General features: G+C 38.8%; 1 protein-coding gene across 2 annotated transcripts in view; it reads right to left on the reverse strand.

The window, feature by feature from the left end:
* Positions 1-5,082: 5,082 nt before the first annotated feature.
* Positions 5,083-15,986, reverse strand: part of LOC120533629 (sodium-coupled monocarboxylate transporter 1-like) — a 35,168-nt gene continuing 24,264 nt past the window's right edge. For both annotated transcript variants that reach the window (XM_039760541.1, XM_039760542.1), the window contains 3 exons: positions 15,382-15,485; positions 13,613-13,701; positions 5,083-5,253 (listed from right to left, as the gene is read on the reverse strand). In XM_039760541.1, the coding sequence (XP_039616475.1) occupies positions 5,110-5,253; positions 13,613-13,701; positions 15,382-15,485 (337 nt within the window). In that variant the 3' untranslated portion in view covers positions 5,083-5,109. The remainder of the gene's footprint in view (positions 5,254-13,612; positions 13,702-15,381; positions 15,486-15,986) is intronic.

Genomic DNA, 15,986 nt, shown 5'->3' on the forward strand with positions numbered 1-15,986 from the left:
CTGTGCCGTTTATTCCAAACACATTATGTTATCGGGCCATGAAGCTGAAATCACACAAACCAACTGACAGGGTGAAACTAAAAGGGAGATGGAAAGAAACATGTGAAGGACACACAGGTAGGCACTTTAAAAAATGCTGATGTGCCCTGATCAATATATATGGCAGAAGCCATTAGTGATTAGAGCAGGTATAAAAGGTGCTTTGTTGGTATGAGAAGAGCACATACCCATACCTGGTACGTTTTATAAACAAGAAGGTCAATATATCTATTTTTGTACCACATTTCTCTTATCTGGTTACTAAAGGGATGTGTATAAGGCTCGAGTCTGTTCACGATCCCAGGGAGCAAGCACCCATGCTGGAGACAACTAAATCAGTTGAAAATGCTGCAATGGACACCTCTCTAAAAATTAAAACGATCTCAGATTTATCAGGGATTGCACATGTAATGAATTATTATTATTATTATTATTATTAATATTATTATTAATAATAATTATGAATGATGCCTGGTAGCTCTGGTCTCACTTGGGTATGTGTTTTGGGACTGTCCTAAATTTAGACCATTTTGGGAAAAGATCTTTTTGTATCTATCAGCCAGTATCAAATTTACAATCATTGAAAATGATGCATGGTGTTATTTCAGTTGAGTTTACACTATTTGCTGATAATCTTATTATTATTTCCTACAGTGCGTTATTAGGGTGTTGACTGAAAATAATATAAAATAATGGGAAAATGGTATCTCATATAATTTAAGACTAGAAAAATCTAATTTTCTTTATATGGAACTGTCCAAAGCTTTTTTAGAATTTGGGGAAACGTAATTAATTTTATTCTAATTTTCTGCAGTTCCATTATGGTTTATGATTATAGTTCTTAATCGTTTCTGTGATATACTGTACTAGCCAACTCGCGGCGTACCATACGCAGCATAATCAGGCCGCTTTTTTAATGATTTTTAAGCACAGGGAGAAAATTAACATTTGAAAAATCGGTAATGTAATAAATCAGCAAGAAAAGCAACATTGTAACAATGCACGGAACGAACCAACACACAATCGTCCGTGACTGAAAACTGGCGGACCGTCCTCGCGCCTTCTCCTGCCAGACGGAGGGATGGGGGTGCACTGCGCTCAGGCGTGGAGTGTGGAACGGCAGGAGAGGAGAAGGACGTCCACTCAGCTCCCCTCGTCATGCTAGTCTGCTTATTTCTCGTTCAGTATGCACTGCCCGCTCATGTGCCCACCTCCAACTCGTCACTTGAGTCGTCGTCTTTACACACTCCAGATGCACCTGTGACTGACGTAGACGTTTCATTGCTCTGTGCGGTTTTGGCTGCCTTTCTATATATAATCCAACCAAGACACCTGACCACGGTAGTAGCGAGGTGGGAGGGGGGTGTGTACAAAGGGTAGGGACGTAATGAGTGGGAGCGTATGAGTCACACTTATTGGGAATTCCACGGCTTGCACCTCGAATGGAGTTCAACGGCTTACCCACGCCTCTCTGCGTTGGGATGTCTAAAACAGGTTGGTGTGAGAATACAACAGTAAGTGAATGAAAAGATGGAACTCTGGAGTGAGCAAAATACAACACAATAGTGAACCCGTGGCATAACAAACGCTGCGTGGCTCAGACGTGCATGTGGACTCCTAGCACAGACGAAAGGGACTAACTGGGTGGTCGGTGAGTTTTTGCGTCCGGGCAAATGGGCAGGTAGTGTGAATGCCTAGAGAGCGAGGGTAGACGCCGGCCGGTGAAAAAGGAGTGTTGGTGGGCAGGAAAACATCTTCCGTGTTCCTGCAGGAGCATCTAAGAAGACGCATGTTTGTCACGGATGCGAATAGCTGTATGTAGCATGTAAAACAGTTTTCTATGGTGCACGCGGTCATGCATCATAACCAAAAAGTTGGTTTTTAAAAACTGCTTACTTCATTGTGCTTTAACCTCAGTTGTAAAGGATTGTTTTAAGGATCCCATGGGATACCCCTTGCAAACCGTTTCACACGCTGCATATGGCAATTCACCTCCGCGAGAAACATGCCTCTATGAGCAGTCAACGTAGCTCGGAGGTGCATGACATGCACATGACATTAACCTGACAGGCACTGCATGTGGCCTCTACAACAGACGAATATAAATGACGCCATTTTTTCTGTGTTGTCGCGTCCGAGTTGGTGGGCGTGGCCCTGCGAGTTGTCGTCATATCCAATGGTCTTGGAGTTGGTGGGCGTGGCTCCTTTCTGCATGTGCTAAAGGTGTTTCACTTGTCAGTGGCTTAGTGAATCCACGCCCCTTCCGGCGCACTTTCCATGGTTGTCTTGCCTTAGTAAATTATATATATAGATAGGGCAGGGGTGGGCAAAGTCAGCCCTGGAGGGCCGCAGTGGCTGCAGGTTTTTGCTCCAACCCAGTTGCTTAATTAGAAAACAATCCTTGCCAATAATTTAATTTCATGGCTTGTTAGTGCTTTAACTCTGCCATATCAGGCCATTCTCATATCCTAGATGTTCTTCCCCTTTGTAAGGATATCATCCAAATGATTTGAAGGCTAAAATGGAGTAATACTCAATCTTTCACTTTTTTCTCTTCACTTTCCTTCCAAGTATTTAATTAAACCCAATAGTGCATGATCAATACACACAGGTGTAAATGGTAACAAGCTAAATGGAGAAATGCTGGTCTCTTTTGTCATTTGCATGTTATTGCTAATTAGGCGCAATTAAAACTAAGAATACATCTGTTTAAGACTAAAACAAGCGATAAGGGTTCAAAATCTTAACAAGCGAGAAAACTAAAGTGAAGCACAAGTGTTACTTGAGCAGTAAGTGCTTCTTATTAAGCAATTGGGTTGGAACAAAAACCTGCAGCCACTGCGGCCCTCCAGGACTGAATCTGCCCACCTCTGGTATAGGGGTTGATTCTATTTCCAGTTGAACAGACATTTAAGCCACTTCATTTTATTTCAATGAAGCATATGATTATTATAACAATTCTTTTTGTAATGAATACTTTGGAGCCCATGAAATATTTAAAAAAAGGGAAAACAATTGAGAGACCAAATCAATTCAACAAAAGGACAGTATTTCCCAATTTCCATTTTATTTCATATTTTTCATGAAAATTATAAAAATAATGCAACTACATTATTAAACATGTTGGCATACTTCGTCTATTTACAGTAAAATCTAGAGGTACATATGTCATTTCAGTATATCTCTTGTAACTAGTTCTTACTAACGTTATTTCATGTTTTTCAATCATTTAGTCTTTCTGCACAACATAACATTTACGTAATTGCTGCACACCAACATTTCTGCCTTTATAAGAATAAAATAAAATATTAACATATATGTAACTTCTAATTTGATGACACAAAACATTTCTTTATAGACATTTTTGAAGAAAGAGTGTAGTCCTTTAGAGCTCAAAACCCTATCATAAAAGTGGGACTGAAGTGAATGGTAAGACGGGCACCAGTCTCAGACAAGCACTCAAGTCCATCACCGGGCCCACTTAAGTTTAGAATCAACATTAGCAGCCATATCTTTAGGTCATGTGTGAAAATTGAGAATGCCCTGACAAAAACAAATCTCAGGTAGACATGAGAAGAACATATAAACTCCACACACACACAGTGACAGTGCTATAGATCAGACCTGTTCCAGTAGATTCATGAGGTAGGAGTCATAACTGCTGTGCTTCCATGCTGAAGAGTTGTACAAGTGTTAACTTTTAATACAGCAACATCAGATTTATTTCACCAAGAATAATTCTCATTGGGAGACAAAATAGCGTCATCAGGCACAGAAGTTTTCCATTTGGGTGTTGCGGAACTCCAATGGCACCTGAAATCTGAACCTTGCTATTTCTCAGTGTAAAACCATATCCTGCCTGGTTTAATGGAATTTTTTAGCTGCTTCTAACTGTGTTTCTTTACAGATTTCAGTGTAAAAACTGCTCTTTGTAAATTAAACTGCAGAAAATGTAATGTGGGAAATTTAAGTCATGGTGTCATTGTGGAATCCTCAACCTCTAAATATTGCATTTCCCAAGAAATTTGGCATGATTTCAGAAAGTGTCTCCATCCAAATGTCATGCCAATCTCACCGTCATATCAGAAACACCAGGCCACACCTGCCTAAAATGGCCGCTAAATCTGCATGGGGGCAGCAGTGACACCACAAATTAGCTTGACCAAGATCGAGCAGCACCAATATGGCATGTGTGTGATAGACAGAAAAAAATTCTCAGCTTGTAGTTTCAAGAAAGAGTCCAGCTTCTTGGAATATTCTTGTAATTATTTCCGTCCCTACATTGGTTCATCCCCCATTCTTTTTCACATTGGTTACATTGAGTCTAAAACAGCAGCCCCTTTCTTTGTTATTTTAAATACAGCTTGCCTGGCCACATGCTCATCATTAGTAACAGTATTTTACACATTGTTATAAGATGCAGAGTTGGCAAAAGCTTTCCAGCAGCAGAATGGATAAAGTGAATGGGATAACTTAAGACAAGTGCTCGGCAGGCATCTTATGTAGGGTGAATCCATGCTTGTGAAGAAGAGGAGATGTCACTAGTAGAAGATTGTGTAATGTGCGCTCCATTAGTAAGTTAGAAGATGTCATTAGCAGGAGGCAAAACTATTGTCCCAAACTGCATGGCAACAGCTGAGCTCACCAACATATTTGCGATGCCATTGGTGTCTCTTCTTTTCCACATAAGACACAGAGCTTTACCACATAACTTTTACATTTGTCTTCTGTAGTTCATGCATAGTAAAGAGAGACACCAAAGATATCCATGCATTCCATAAAACTGTCAATTCCTGTTTAAATTTTGGTTGAGAAGATTGGCTGACATGTTGCTGATAACAGCTACTGATGAGACCTTTAGGCGTCAGCTGGCCATTCTTTGCAGCAGAACATGAGCAATAATAAGACCATATGAAAAGTAAATGTCCTTGACATATGGAAATGTGTAATCCTTCCTGAGAAGATCACCACTTTTCACCACAACCACACACATTAAGCAAAAAATAATAATAATAATAATAACATTACAGTTAAATCTCCACCAGAAAAATGAATATGAGACAGCAGCATTCATCTGTCATCAACAGGAATTCCATTTGCTTTGTCTTTATTTTCCTTCATGTCCAGCTCGATATCGCTGAAGGCAGGGTTAATGGTTCCAGAAGCCATATCAGGGGTGGACTTCCAATTCAGCACTTCTATCTCTTTATCATTCTAAGAAAAATAAGGTGACAAAATGTTACCAGGTTACAATTACATATAGTAAGTGGCTTTACTCTAGATAGTTTACAAGGTCACAATACCATGCAATTGTATATATATATATATATATATATATATATATATATATATATATATATATATATATCTATACTAATAAAAGGCAAGGCCCTCACTCACTCACTCACTTACTCACTCACTCACTCACTGACTCATCACTAATTCTCCAACTTCCCGTGTAGGTAGAAGGCTGAAATTTGGCAGGCTCATTCCTTACAGCTTACTTACAAAAGTTGGGCAGGTTTCATTTCGAAATTCTACGTCTAATGGTCATAACTGGAAGGTATTTTCTCCATTAACTGTAATAGAGTTGAGCTGGAAAGACGTGGTGGGGCGGAGTTTCGTGTGACATCATCACGCCTCCCACGTAATCACGTGAACTGACTGTCAACGCAGTGCGTAGAAAACCAGGAAGACCTCCAAAAGCGCTTAAGAAAACATGCATTATATAATTGAGAAGGCAGCGAAACAATAAGAAGCGAGCGAGTGACATATACTACCATATTCATGAGTGCTGCTACCTCGGAAAGAAAGCAAGGTGTAAACCTAAACTTTAAATTAAGTTCATAGACAGGCTACCACTGGCGTTTCACATGCCCACAGGTAATGCGGGATACAAGTTTAATGAGAGGACGCAGGATATAAACGAGAGTTTTGATCACTTTGTAACTAAGTTAAAATTGTAGGTGAAGGGGTGTGTTTATGCAAATTCCGAGACTGTGTTTGTGGGGATTGACAGTTAAGGCGGGTGGGGAGTCACGCCATCATCTCCCTCCCATTCATCTCATTTCGCTCTGAGCTGAGCTCCGCAGCTAACGCCGTCTTCCGAAGCAACTTCGTCAGACTGCCACCAAATACTCACAGAAAAATCCACAAGTTAATACACACGCTGTCTCTAGAGTTTCTACACACTGAATCCTCCAGGCACTACTTACAAAAGGTCACATTGACAATCGTGTTACGTTATTTTTAAAATCTTTCCTTTTCTTAGCACAAGCACAGCTGAGAAGCTTCGATGCATGTGATCCATAACACGTTAAAAATAATGCATTTAATCACACTTTGCATTACAAGCAAAGGGAGCTTTTGTCAATGCATGATTTCCTGGTACACGATTACATTGATCAGCGCATCCCGATTCATTTTACCCTCGCACCACCTTAGTTTGAGAAGAAGTATGAAAAATATGAGGTTAACACAGAAAAACAGATCACCAATTCAAGCTTTATGAATAATCGATTCGCCATCAATAATTGTTTTGGTAAAGCCATCCTCCTTCCATTTTATAATTTTTCCACCACTAGCCATGATTAAATGAATGGTAAAAAAGTAAGAGCAAAGCGAGGGTGACTTATTTAGGCAGGCATATATATGACAGCAACACTGATGACAATGTCAATCATGTTACGTTATTATTAAAATGTTTCCTTTTCTTTTTCATTACTTCTTTAACACACTACTTCTCCGCTGCAGGCGGGTATTTTGCTATATATATATATATATGAATGACCTCCAAAGAGCGCTGAGACTTTTGATATCATGAACGTGTTTGCAAAACTGGGGTCTCCTGCCCAGCAAAAGTCGAGCAGCCAGCGCGTGCATAGCTGTGCCGGCCTTTGAGACGCTGACTGCGCTTCTGCCTTAAGTCAAAGTGAGCACTTTTAATTTTTTTCATCCTCCCCTGCGCTATAGCCCAGACAAGTGCAAACACGGACCCCTTTTCTACACCACGGCAAAATAATATTAAGGCGATTCACACTTTCTTTTGCACGTATACGATTATGAGGTCCTCAGCTCGGATTATGAAGACACGCACGAGTGGAGGACTGACAGTGCCATCACAGCCGATTAATGGCGGGACGCCTCACCAGTCTACACAAGACCCACGCGACTGTCCCCAAAAGGCGATCATAATGTCAGCGAACACATCTCTATACTATATAAGAGAAAAAGGCAACTTTCCTTTCTTTACACCTTTTTTCCTTTTATCCCAAACCAAAGCCTTTCTCTTTTAACACTGCAGAGGACACAAAACTAATTTTCTTTAAATGCCGGTAAGGCACATTACCAGAGGCACAAATTTGAACGTTCACATAGAAAATGTAATTTCAATGTACCTGTACTTCTTAAAACGTTAATGTTTTACTGTTTAATAACTTATAGACTATAATTTATTATTTTTCCCTTGCACTCAGTGACCAAACCTATACACACACATATAAACACATACAAACATACACACAAGTATATGTATGTGTATATATATACACACACACACACATACATACATACATACATACATACACATATATATATGTGTGTGTGTATGTATGTATGTGTGTATATATGATGTAGATAGGTATGTATATATGTGTATATGTAGATATGTATATAGATATGTAGATATGAAGATATGTATGTATATATATATGTATATATGTATGTATGTATGTATGTATGTATGTGTGTGTGTGTGTGTGTGTGTGTGTGTGTATATATATGACAGCAGCAATCCAAGCTGTGAGAAAACAGTAAAAAGGAGGCGTGTCAGACATCGTGGTACATTTTCTGATGCAGCTACGAAAACAACAACGTGACGCTGCCGCCAAATACACAAAACAATTACTTTCACAATCATGTTACATTATTTTTAAAATGTTTCCTTTTCTTTTCATAACTTCTTTAACACATGACATCGCTAAGCGGTATTTTGCTATATATATATATCACAGTGACACTCATAACAGTGACAAAACAATTACATTGACAATCATGTTACGTTATTTTCAAAATGTTTCCTTTTCTTTCTCTTTCCTTCTTTAACACACTACTTCTCCGCTGCCAAGCGCGGTTATATATATATATAGATAGATAGAGATATATATATATAGATAGATATGAGAACAACATATATATATATATATATATATATATATATATATATATATATATATATAGATATATATATATATATATATATATATATGAGAACAACATATATATATATATACTGTATATAGATAGATAGATAGAGATATATATATATATATATATATATATATATAGATATGAGAACAACACTCATATCAATGACAAAACAATTACATTAACAACCATGTTACGTTATTTTTAAAAATTTTTCCTTTTCTTTTTCATACCTTCTTTAACACACTACTTCTCCGCTGTGAAGCACGGGTATTCTGCTAGTATATATATATATATATATAATATATATATATATATATATATATATATATACAGTATATATACACACAAGAAGGGATAGACCTGGCAGCCTTGGAGTTTTCAAGTCCAATGTGTCAGCCACTGCACCACAATTATCTTTGACAGCCATGAAAACATTGAATTATTTTCTAAAAGTTAGTTTGTTCTTAAAAAAACTTGATTTACAACTGTGTTTTCAGTGTCCATTGAAGGGTTTCTATATTTCTGACCTAATCAATAAGTTGGACAAAGTGCCAGACCACTGTTAGGCCTGGTCATACACACCCACACTCACACTAGGCCAGTTTGGTACAGGCAGTTAAATCGAAAAACCCAAACAGACATGAGGTGAACATACAAACTCCACATACACAATGACCGGCTCAAGGTTCAAAACCAGGATGCTGGATCTGTAGGGCAGCAGCAGATTCTGCTGTGCCACCATGCTTCTTGCATTGGTATTCATTTTATTGTAAAACCCTATGAAATGCACTAATGATATGCTAATTCCTGCAGCTGATAAGGACCTAAAGAATCGATCTTCTGAGGACTGGGTCTCAAATTTAAACCTGCCATACATTAGTTTATGGCATTACCTTGATCATTCTTATGTAGCAGGTATCTAGCTCAGTCCCTGGATACTCTGATTCACACCTTTGACTTGGGAAGCTCCCCTGTTAAGGTGATACAGTATAATGATTATAGAGTAGACCCTTAATTTAGCAGCTTACTTTGATTACAATACTGACAGGGTATCTATCCCAGACCTGAGGTACAATGACGTATGCCACTCCCTTGTTAAGATGCTATAATGGCTAAATTACTCCACTGACTGGATTTCTAACTCACACCTTGGGTTCAATGACTTAAGGTTCCCTTATTAAGGAGCTATAATGGACATTGATTATCATTTTGTTCTTCATTTTCTGCATTGACTGAGTCTCTTAACACAGACTTGGGATATTTGGATTTAATAATAATAATAATAATAATAATAATAACAGCTAACCATGCTGCCAATCAAAGACAGGTAATAGAATTCATTTTAAAATATTTGCTATCTCTTGCCCTATGCATACCTATGTATTATTGCTCCATAGCTGCCTGTGTCTGAATCTCTCATGACCAGCATCTCATAAGACCTTCTTCTCAGATTCTGTCATTTGGAGTTGCCTTGCTCACCTCCTGTCTGCTTTTATGGTTCCCATCTTTGAAGGCAACTCCCAGTATGGCTTCTATGCCTTTACTCCTCCTCATGTGTCTCACACTTGCACTTTCTGCCGATTGCATCACCAAAGCCAAACTGACCATTCTGATTTCTTGGAGGTACTGGACACACAGACCTTAGCATTTTATTTTACTGTAGATAATACATTCTATTGACAATGCTCCTTTCTCTTGAGTGAGTCCGACCCGTTATTTATTAATTGCTGTCTCTCCCCTGTCAATATGTTATAGCGATTATGGATTAGGGCAGCGTTTCTCAACCTTTAAGTATTTGCGACCCGAGTTTTCATAACAGTTTTAATCGTGTCCCCCCTAACATTTTTTTGAAATGTAGATGCATCTTTTATGATACCTACTTAACTTTTATCGACATTTATCTAACTCTATATTTATTGTTCTAGTATCAGAATGTAGTTTAAGTTAATTTGTTTTGGTTTCAACAGATGTTTTTTCATATTTTTGATTCTTGTTTTCTTTTTTTCACATCTTCGCGCCCCGCCCTACAGGTTGAGAACCACTGGATTAGGTTTTAAAGTTGATCCCTGAATGCATTGATTTATGACACTGACTGGGCTTGTAACACTGACTGAGTGCACGGAGTGGTTTCAGACCTAGGATATGCTGGTTTATTACCATATGGTACACAGTTCTCTGTTTCCAACACAATGTTAGCACGTCAGCTAGCTAGACTGGAAGAAACCACTCATAGCTAATGAAAGCAAACCAAAAAGGCAAATTTTATTTAAAAAGAACCAGGGGATGGAGTGAAAAATAAGGCCTGAGGCAAGCAATGGTCAACAGTCAAAAGACCAGAGTTCACATCTACCAAGAACAAAACATTAAACAAAAATTGAAACACAAAGAAAGGCTTCCAGAAAAGAATTTACTCTCACTAACCACACTTCTATGTTAAATAAGATCATTGTGATGTCAGCATACATCAAGCATATGACAGCCACTGTACAGAAAAGGGACACTGCTGTCAACAACAGTATGAATACAGCCATGCAAAAAAAAAAAAAACACAAAATGGTGGCATCAATGATAAAACCCTGAAACAACAAGGAAGATTAAAAATGTGAAATTGATTTAGAATCAGTGATGTTAAAAACCCTAGAATCATTAACAACTAGAAGCGTCACTCTTGTAGAGGATGTTAGAGGCCACTTCATTTCTGAGCACATAAAATTGCCTGACTGAAAACACCCTTAATAAAACTGTGGCAGTTGGTGTTCTGATTTTCCACCTTGGGCATACTGGATAGTTCAGTGAACACTTTGAACAAAGAGGCTAAAACTGCCATTAGTATCCATCCGTAACTTGTGTTAACCATAGCCTACTTCTGTCACCCTTAATGAATGTGAGATGTGCTACATGCAAATGTCAAAGGCCGAGTGCCAGTGAAGAATGTTCTTTAATTGTTGCTGAGCAGTGTACCAGAAAACTAAGGTGAGGAAATAACAGCTCGGGTATAATTTAACAATATGAATAACACAAGCCATTTGAATGTGAAGAATCAGCAACAATGTCCTAATTTATTTGCACAAATAAGGCACAGTGCTGAAAGCTTTTCTTTTGGGAAAACAGGGAAATGTCCTGGGAATACCTGGGGATAATGGAGTGATGGTAAAGAAGGGCACTGAAATAAAAAAAAAAAACTGCTTCGCAAAAAAGATGGCATTCTAGCTATTGGAATTCACTGCCAAAATATTGCACAAGAACAAATACATCTTCAATCAGACACTGGTGTTTAGTTTCATGTCCAAATATCTGGTATTTGGTTAATTTTACACTTCAAGAAGTTTTGCCCTGCAATTCTGTAATTATAATTACCTTTTCCCTTAAAACGGCTGCACAAGAATGTGTGGACCAATAATGTGATCATGCCGCACAATGGTCTACTTGCAACCTGCAAACTTTTAGAAAAATACAACTGTCCATTCAGGTCATTCACATGCTGAATTCCTCTGTTCAGTATAGGCTGAAAAGAGAGCCACAGTGTATCCCTGCCACATAGAAAGAAGACAACTCAGAATGGGTGCCAGGCCTTTATATGGTGCACTTGTGCACTCATCCACACCGCCACTGGCTGGGACAATGTTGAGTTATTTCTTGGTCATTGTGATTCTTTGGTGTTGGTGAGTTTTGTTTGATTCTGTTTAACTTTGTGTTTTTGAAGCTTTGCTCTGTTTTTTGATTGGATTCTGGGATTGGACTTGTTTGCTCTGTTTTACTTTGCTGTTTCAGGCAGCTGTTTTTGCCTTTAGTGCTCTTTGGGACTTTGATTTTTACAGAGCAGTTTGTGCAGTATTTTTTTTTTACTTACAGAGATCCTGTGTTTGCCCTTTGTATCAAGCCTGGGTTTAATGGTCTCTCCCCATCTAGAGGGCATTTTTAGTATGTTTTAGGACTTGTAAGAACACGTTTGGAAACTTGTGTTAGAACCAGAGACACATCGAATAAACTACTGAGTAGTATGGTGGAGAGTGGGACTTTAGGGACCTTGAAATCTCGAATTGAGGTTACTTTGGACAATCTAGGTGAATAGGATGGATGAGCTTGTTGGGCTAAATATCTTGCTCTCATCACAATTTTTCTAACGTTCTAATCTTCTAAAAAGTCATGTCTCCTGCCAATATTAATGTAAATACTTGTATTTCTGTTCATGGTTTTCATGGCTAGGATATGAAGATGCAGCTGAGGATGTGAAGGTGTCTAGATGTAGCATTAATGTTTTATGCAGTTAATGTTGTACTCTTTACCTCATCTGATTGTGAACTTTGGCATGCACTCAAGTGATTCACTGCCAAATGTGAAGCGGCTGACCAGAGGATCAGCACCTCCAAGTCCAAAGTCATGGTTCTCTCTTGAAAAAGTGTGGATTGCTCTCTGTGGGTGAAGGGGAACAACTGAAGAGTTGGATCAGTTCAAGTATCTTTGGATCTTGTTAATGAGTGATGCGGGTGCTGTACCAGCCTATGGTGGTGAAGCAGGAACTGAGTCTAAAGATAAAGCTCTTTGTCAATCTACATCCCTGTCCTCACCTATGGTCATTAGCTATGGGTAATAACTGAAAGGATGAGACTGGTAGTACAAGCAGCAGACATGAGGCTTCTTCACAGGGTGGCTGGGCTTACACTCCATGATAGGGTAAGAAGCTCAGTGATTCAGAAGAGCCTCAGAATAGAGTTGCTGATCTTTCAGAAGAACCAGTTGAAGTGGTTTGGACATATCGTAAGACCGTCGCCCACCCAGCGTTCTGGGCATGTCCCATTGGTTGGAGACCCTGCGGTAGAACCAAGACTTGTTGGAGTGATTACATTTCTCAGCTGACTTAGGAGCACCAGGGATTTCCCCAGAAAGAGCTGCACTTTGTAGCTGGAGACAGGGAAGATGGGGCTGACCTGCTTGGCCTGCTCCCACCACAACCCTCACCAGGAGAAGTGGATAAGAAAATGAGATGATGTGTGAGGAGACGTATTCCATATAGTTACTATATAAAATAAACATTGTTTTTTTTTACAATGTGCATTTCACAGTTGTGCCAAGAGTGTGAAACAAACGAAGCATTACAACTTTACATGCTAACTCCATTCTAATCCTAACCATTGTAAAAAAACGGATCAGATTTTTTTTCTTTAAATAATCTCTTTTTGTTAATGCACTGTTATTACTCATTAAATCTCTGAAAACTGATCGATTCCATTCAATGAATGGATAACTAGTTGATCGGGTGATAACTTGCAGCTTCTATAATTTTAGACTGAATCTAGCAACAGTGTCCTCCACTGAGGCTTATGACAGTTTTCAACTTATTTCCCATCCAAACTATGTGACTTACCTTAGCTTTCAGATGTACGAATAGGTTATAGCATGATAGATCTTCTTTCATCAGAGTTACGCCAGGCTCCAGGCTTTGCTTTCTTCCACCTTAAAGATAGATGTAATGGAAAAAATGTAAGTGACCTAATAAATTAAAATATGATATAATGAGTCAATTAAAATGTACATTTTAATAGCATTGCTATTCTAAAGAGTTCAACATTTTATCAAATGAACACTAAATTCTTCTCTCCTTTCAAGGTACTATACTGGTTAAAGATTGGGGCAAAGGACACTACCTGTTCAAAAAGTGCAGAGTCCTGGAAAAAAGATGAGGTAGAGCCAAATGCAGGAGCTTACAGGATACCATATTGACATCTGTCTCGGTGCCCCAAAAACTGATTCAAAAGTGTTTAATTATGTTTACTTTTAAATGAGTTTTGCCTGCCTGTCAAAGGGTTAATGAAGCTTGGGCACCACCAGGATGAAATGGGACAAAGGTTAGGACAGTAGCAGGCACCACCAGGATGAAATGGGATAAAGGTTAGGACAGTAGCAGACCACCAGAAAGGAAGGAGGGAGAGTGAGAAAGAGGAAGAGATGAAACAATCACAGTAGCTGGAAAGGTTCTGCAGTATGGGGGGGCAAAGGCTGGCATGAGGTGGCATGTGTCTGCTGTGTGCTCTGGATGAGTACTAGATAGGACCACTAGTATAAGTGTCATGGAGAGGTGGCCTATGTTGATGCCTGCAATACTTCCAAAACTATTGGACAGATGACTGAGAAGTGAGCAGGCATGTCTGAATGTGGCCACTAGAGGGCAAACTGCTCCTGAGAACCAAGTTGTCTGCCAAATAGATCTGAAAACATGGGAGCTGCCTTGGAGGCTTCAAGGTGGTAAGGACACCACACACACACTCTACCAAATTATAATGCAAAATGTAGGGCTATTTCGACTCTAGAAGTGATATCCCTGGACGGCTACAGGTGACCCCAGGATGGAGTTTAAAGCCACCTCTTTGCTAATGGCTCATTAAGAGCGCATTTAAGGAAGAAACTAAAGAGAAGGCATTCAAATGGCAGAAATAAGTGAGGTTAGGATAGCAAGAGGGAGTAGTACAGTACAGTATGTATAATTAGGCATGTCAGTGAGCCACTCTATATGGTTGACAGGGATTTTGAAACCCACTTATCTGTATGTAGGCTCATAAAGGCAGTTTCTTTTAGTTATCTACACCACAAAGGTAGTCTATTTTATTATCTAATTATTTTTTCTATCCTTGTTTCTGCATTTGTTCATCTCTCCATTGAATTTAGTTGCTCCATTCTTTCCGTGCCTCTTTGGTGCCCTCTAGTGCTGGAAGGTGACATGTCCTAGGATATTGCTTTTAATTTGCTGATTCTGCACCTCAGAGTATAATTTTAAGCATCTTCTTCTTCTTCTTTCAGCTGTCCCATTAGGGATTGCCACAGCAGATCATCGTTTTCCATATCTTTCTGTCTTCTGCATCCTTCTCTGTTACACCCAACACCTGCATGTCCTCTCTCACCACATCCATAATGTAACCCCATTTTTTTCTTTAACTTCATTCTGTCAGATTTTTTTTAAGACATATGTTGGGGCTGCACAATAACCACAATTAGACTCCCACATTAAAAGTGCTTGTGTCATGAGCTTCTGTTAGATTTCACCCAGCATATACCAGTGCCATTCATCAATCATATAGCCCATGGTTAATTCTTGGCAAAGGACAGAGATACAGATTTCTGAAAAAGAAGACACATTACCTGATAATAGGCTGACAATGACACCAACGACAACCACAACCAGAGTACCAATAGTGCTGAAGTACAGGTAAGAGAGAGAGTACCAGTTCTGTATCAGGGAGTCGCTGAAAAGAAATAAAAGAAGACAGATTACCAAAATTAGAAAAGAAAGTGTTAATGAAGTGATAAAGACAAATACAAAAGGGTAGGGGATTAAAAAAATCTAAAGAAAAACAATTGCAAGAAAAAATGTAATCTTTGGCATTGTGAAAAAACTCAAGCTTGAATGATTTGTAAAAGTGATTTTTTTCCTGATGCTTAAATGTTATAGAATGGATGTGCAGGAAATCCATTTTCTGAACTTGCACTTGCATTTACAGGGTCGTTCTTGAGGACTTTGACAACATCCCATTTTACTTATGAATATTTATGTTTTTCATTTACACAATATTTAACTTAAAGTAAGACTGTCAGATGTTTCAAGCGTAACATCATATTTTTTTCTGTATTGGTACATCTAAGTTAAGCAGAGCAAAGCTTGGCTTCAGTAAGAATAGACTAAAATGCCCAAAAGCTCAGTCATCATAATGGCTGCCTGCTGAATTTTCCTCTGCAAGGCTACAGTA

Source organism: Polypterus senegalus, chromosome 8, assembly GCF_016835505.1.
Source record: "Polypterus senegalus isolate Bchr_013 chromosome 8, ASM1683550v1, whole genome shotgun sequence".
Lineage (NCBI taxonomy): Eukaryota > Metazoa > Chordata > Cladistia > Polypteriformes > Polypteridae > Polypterus > Polypterus senegalus.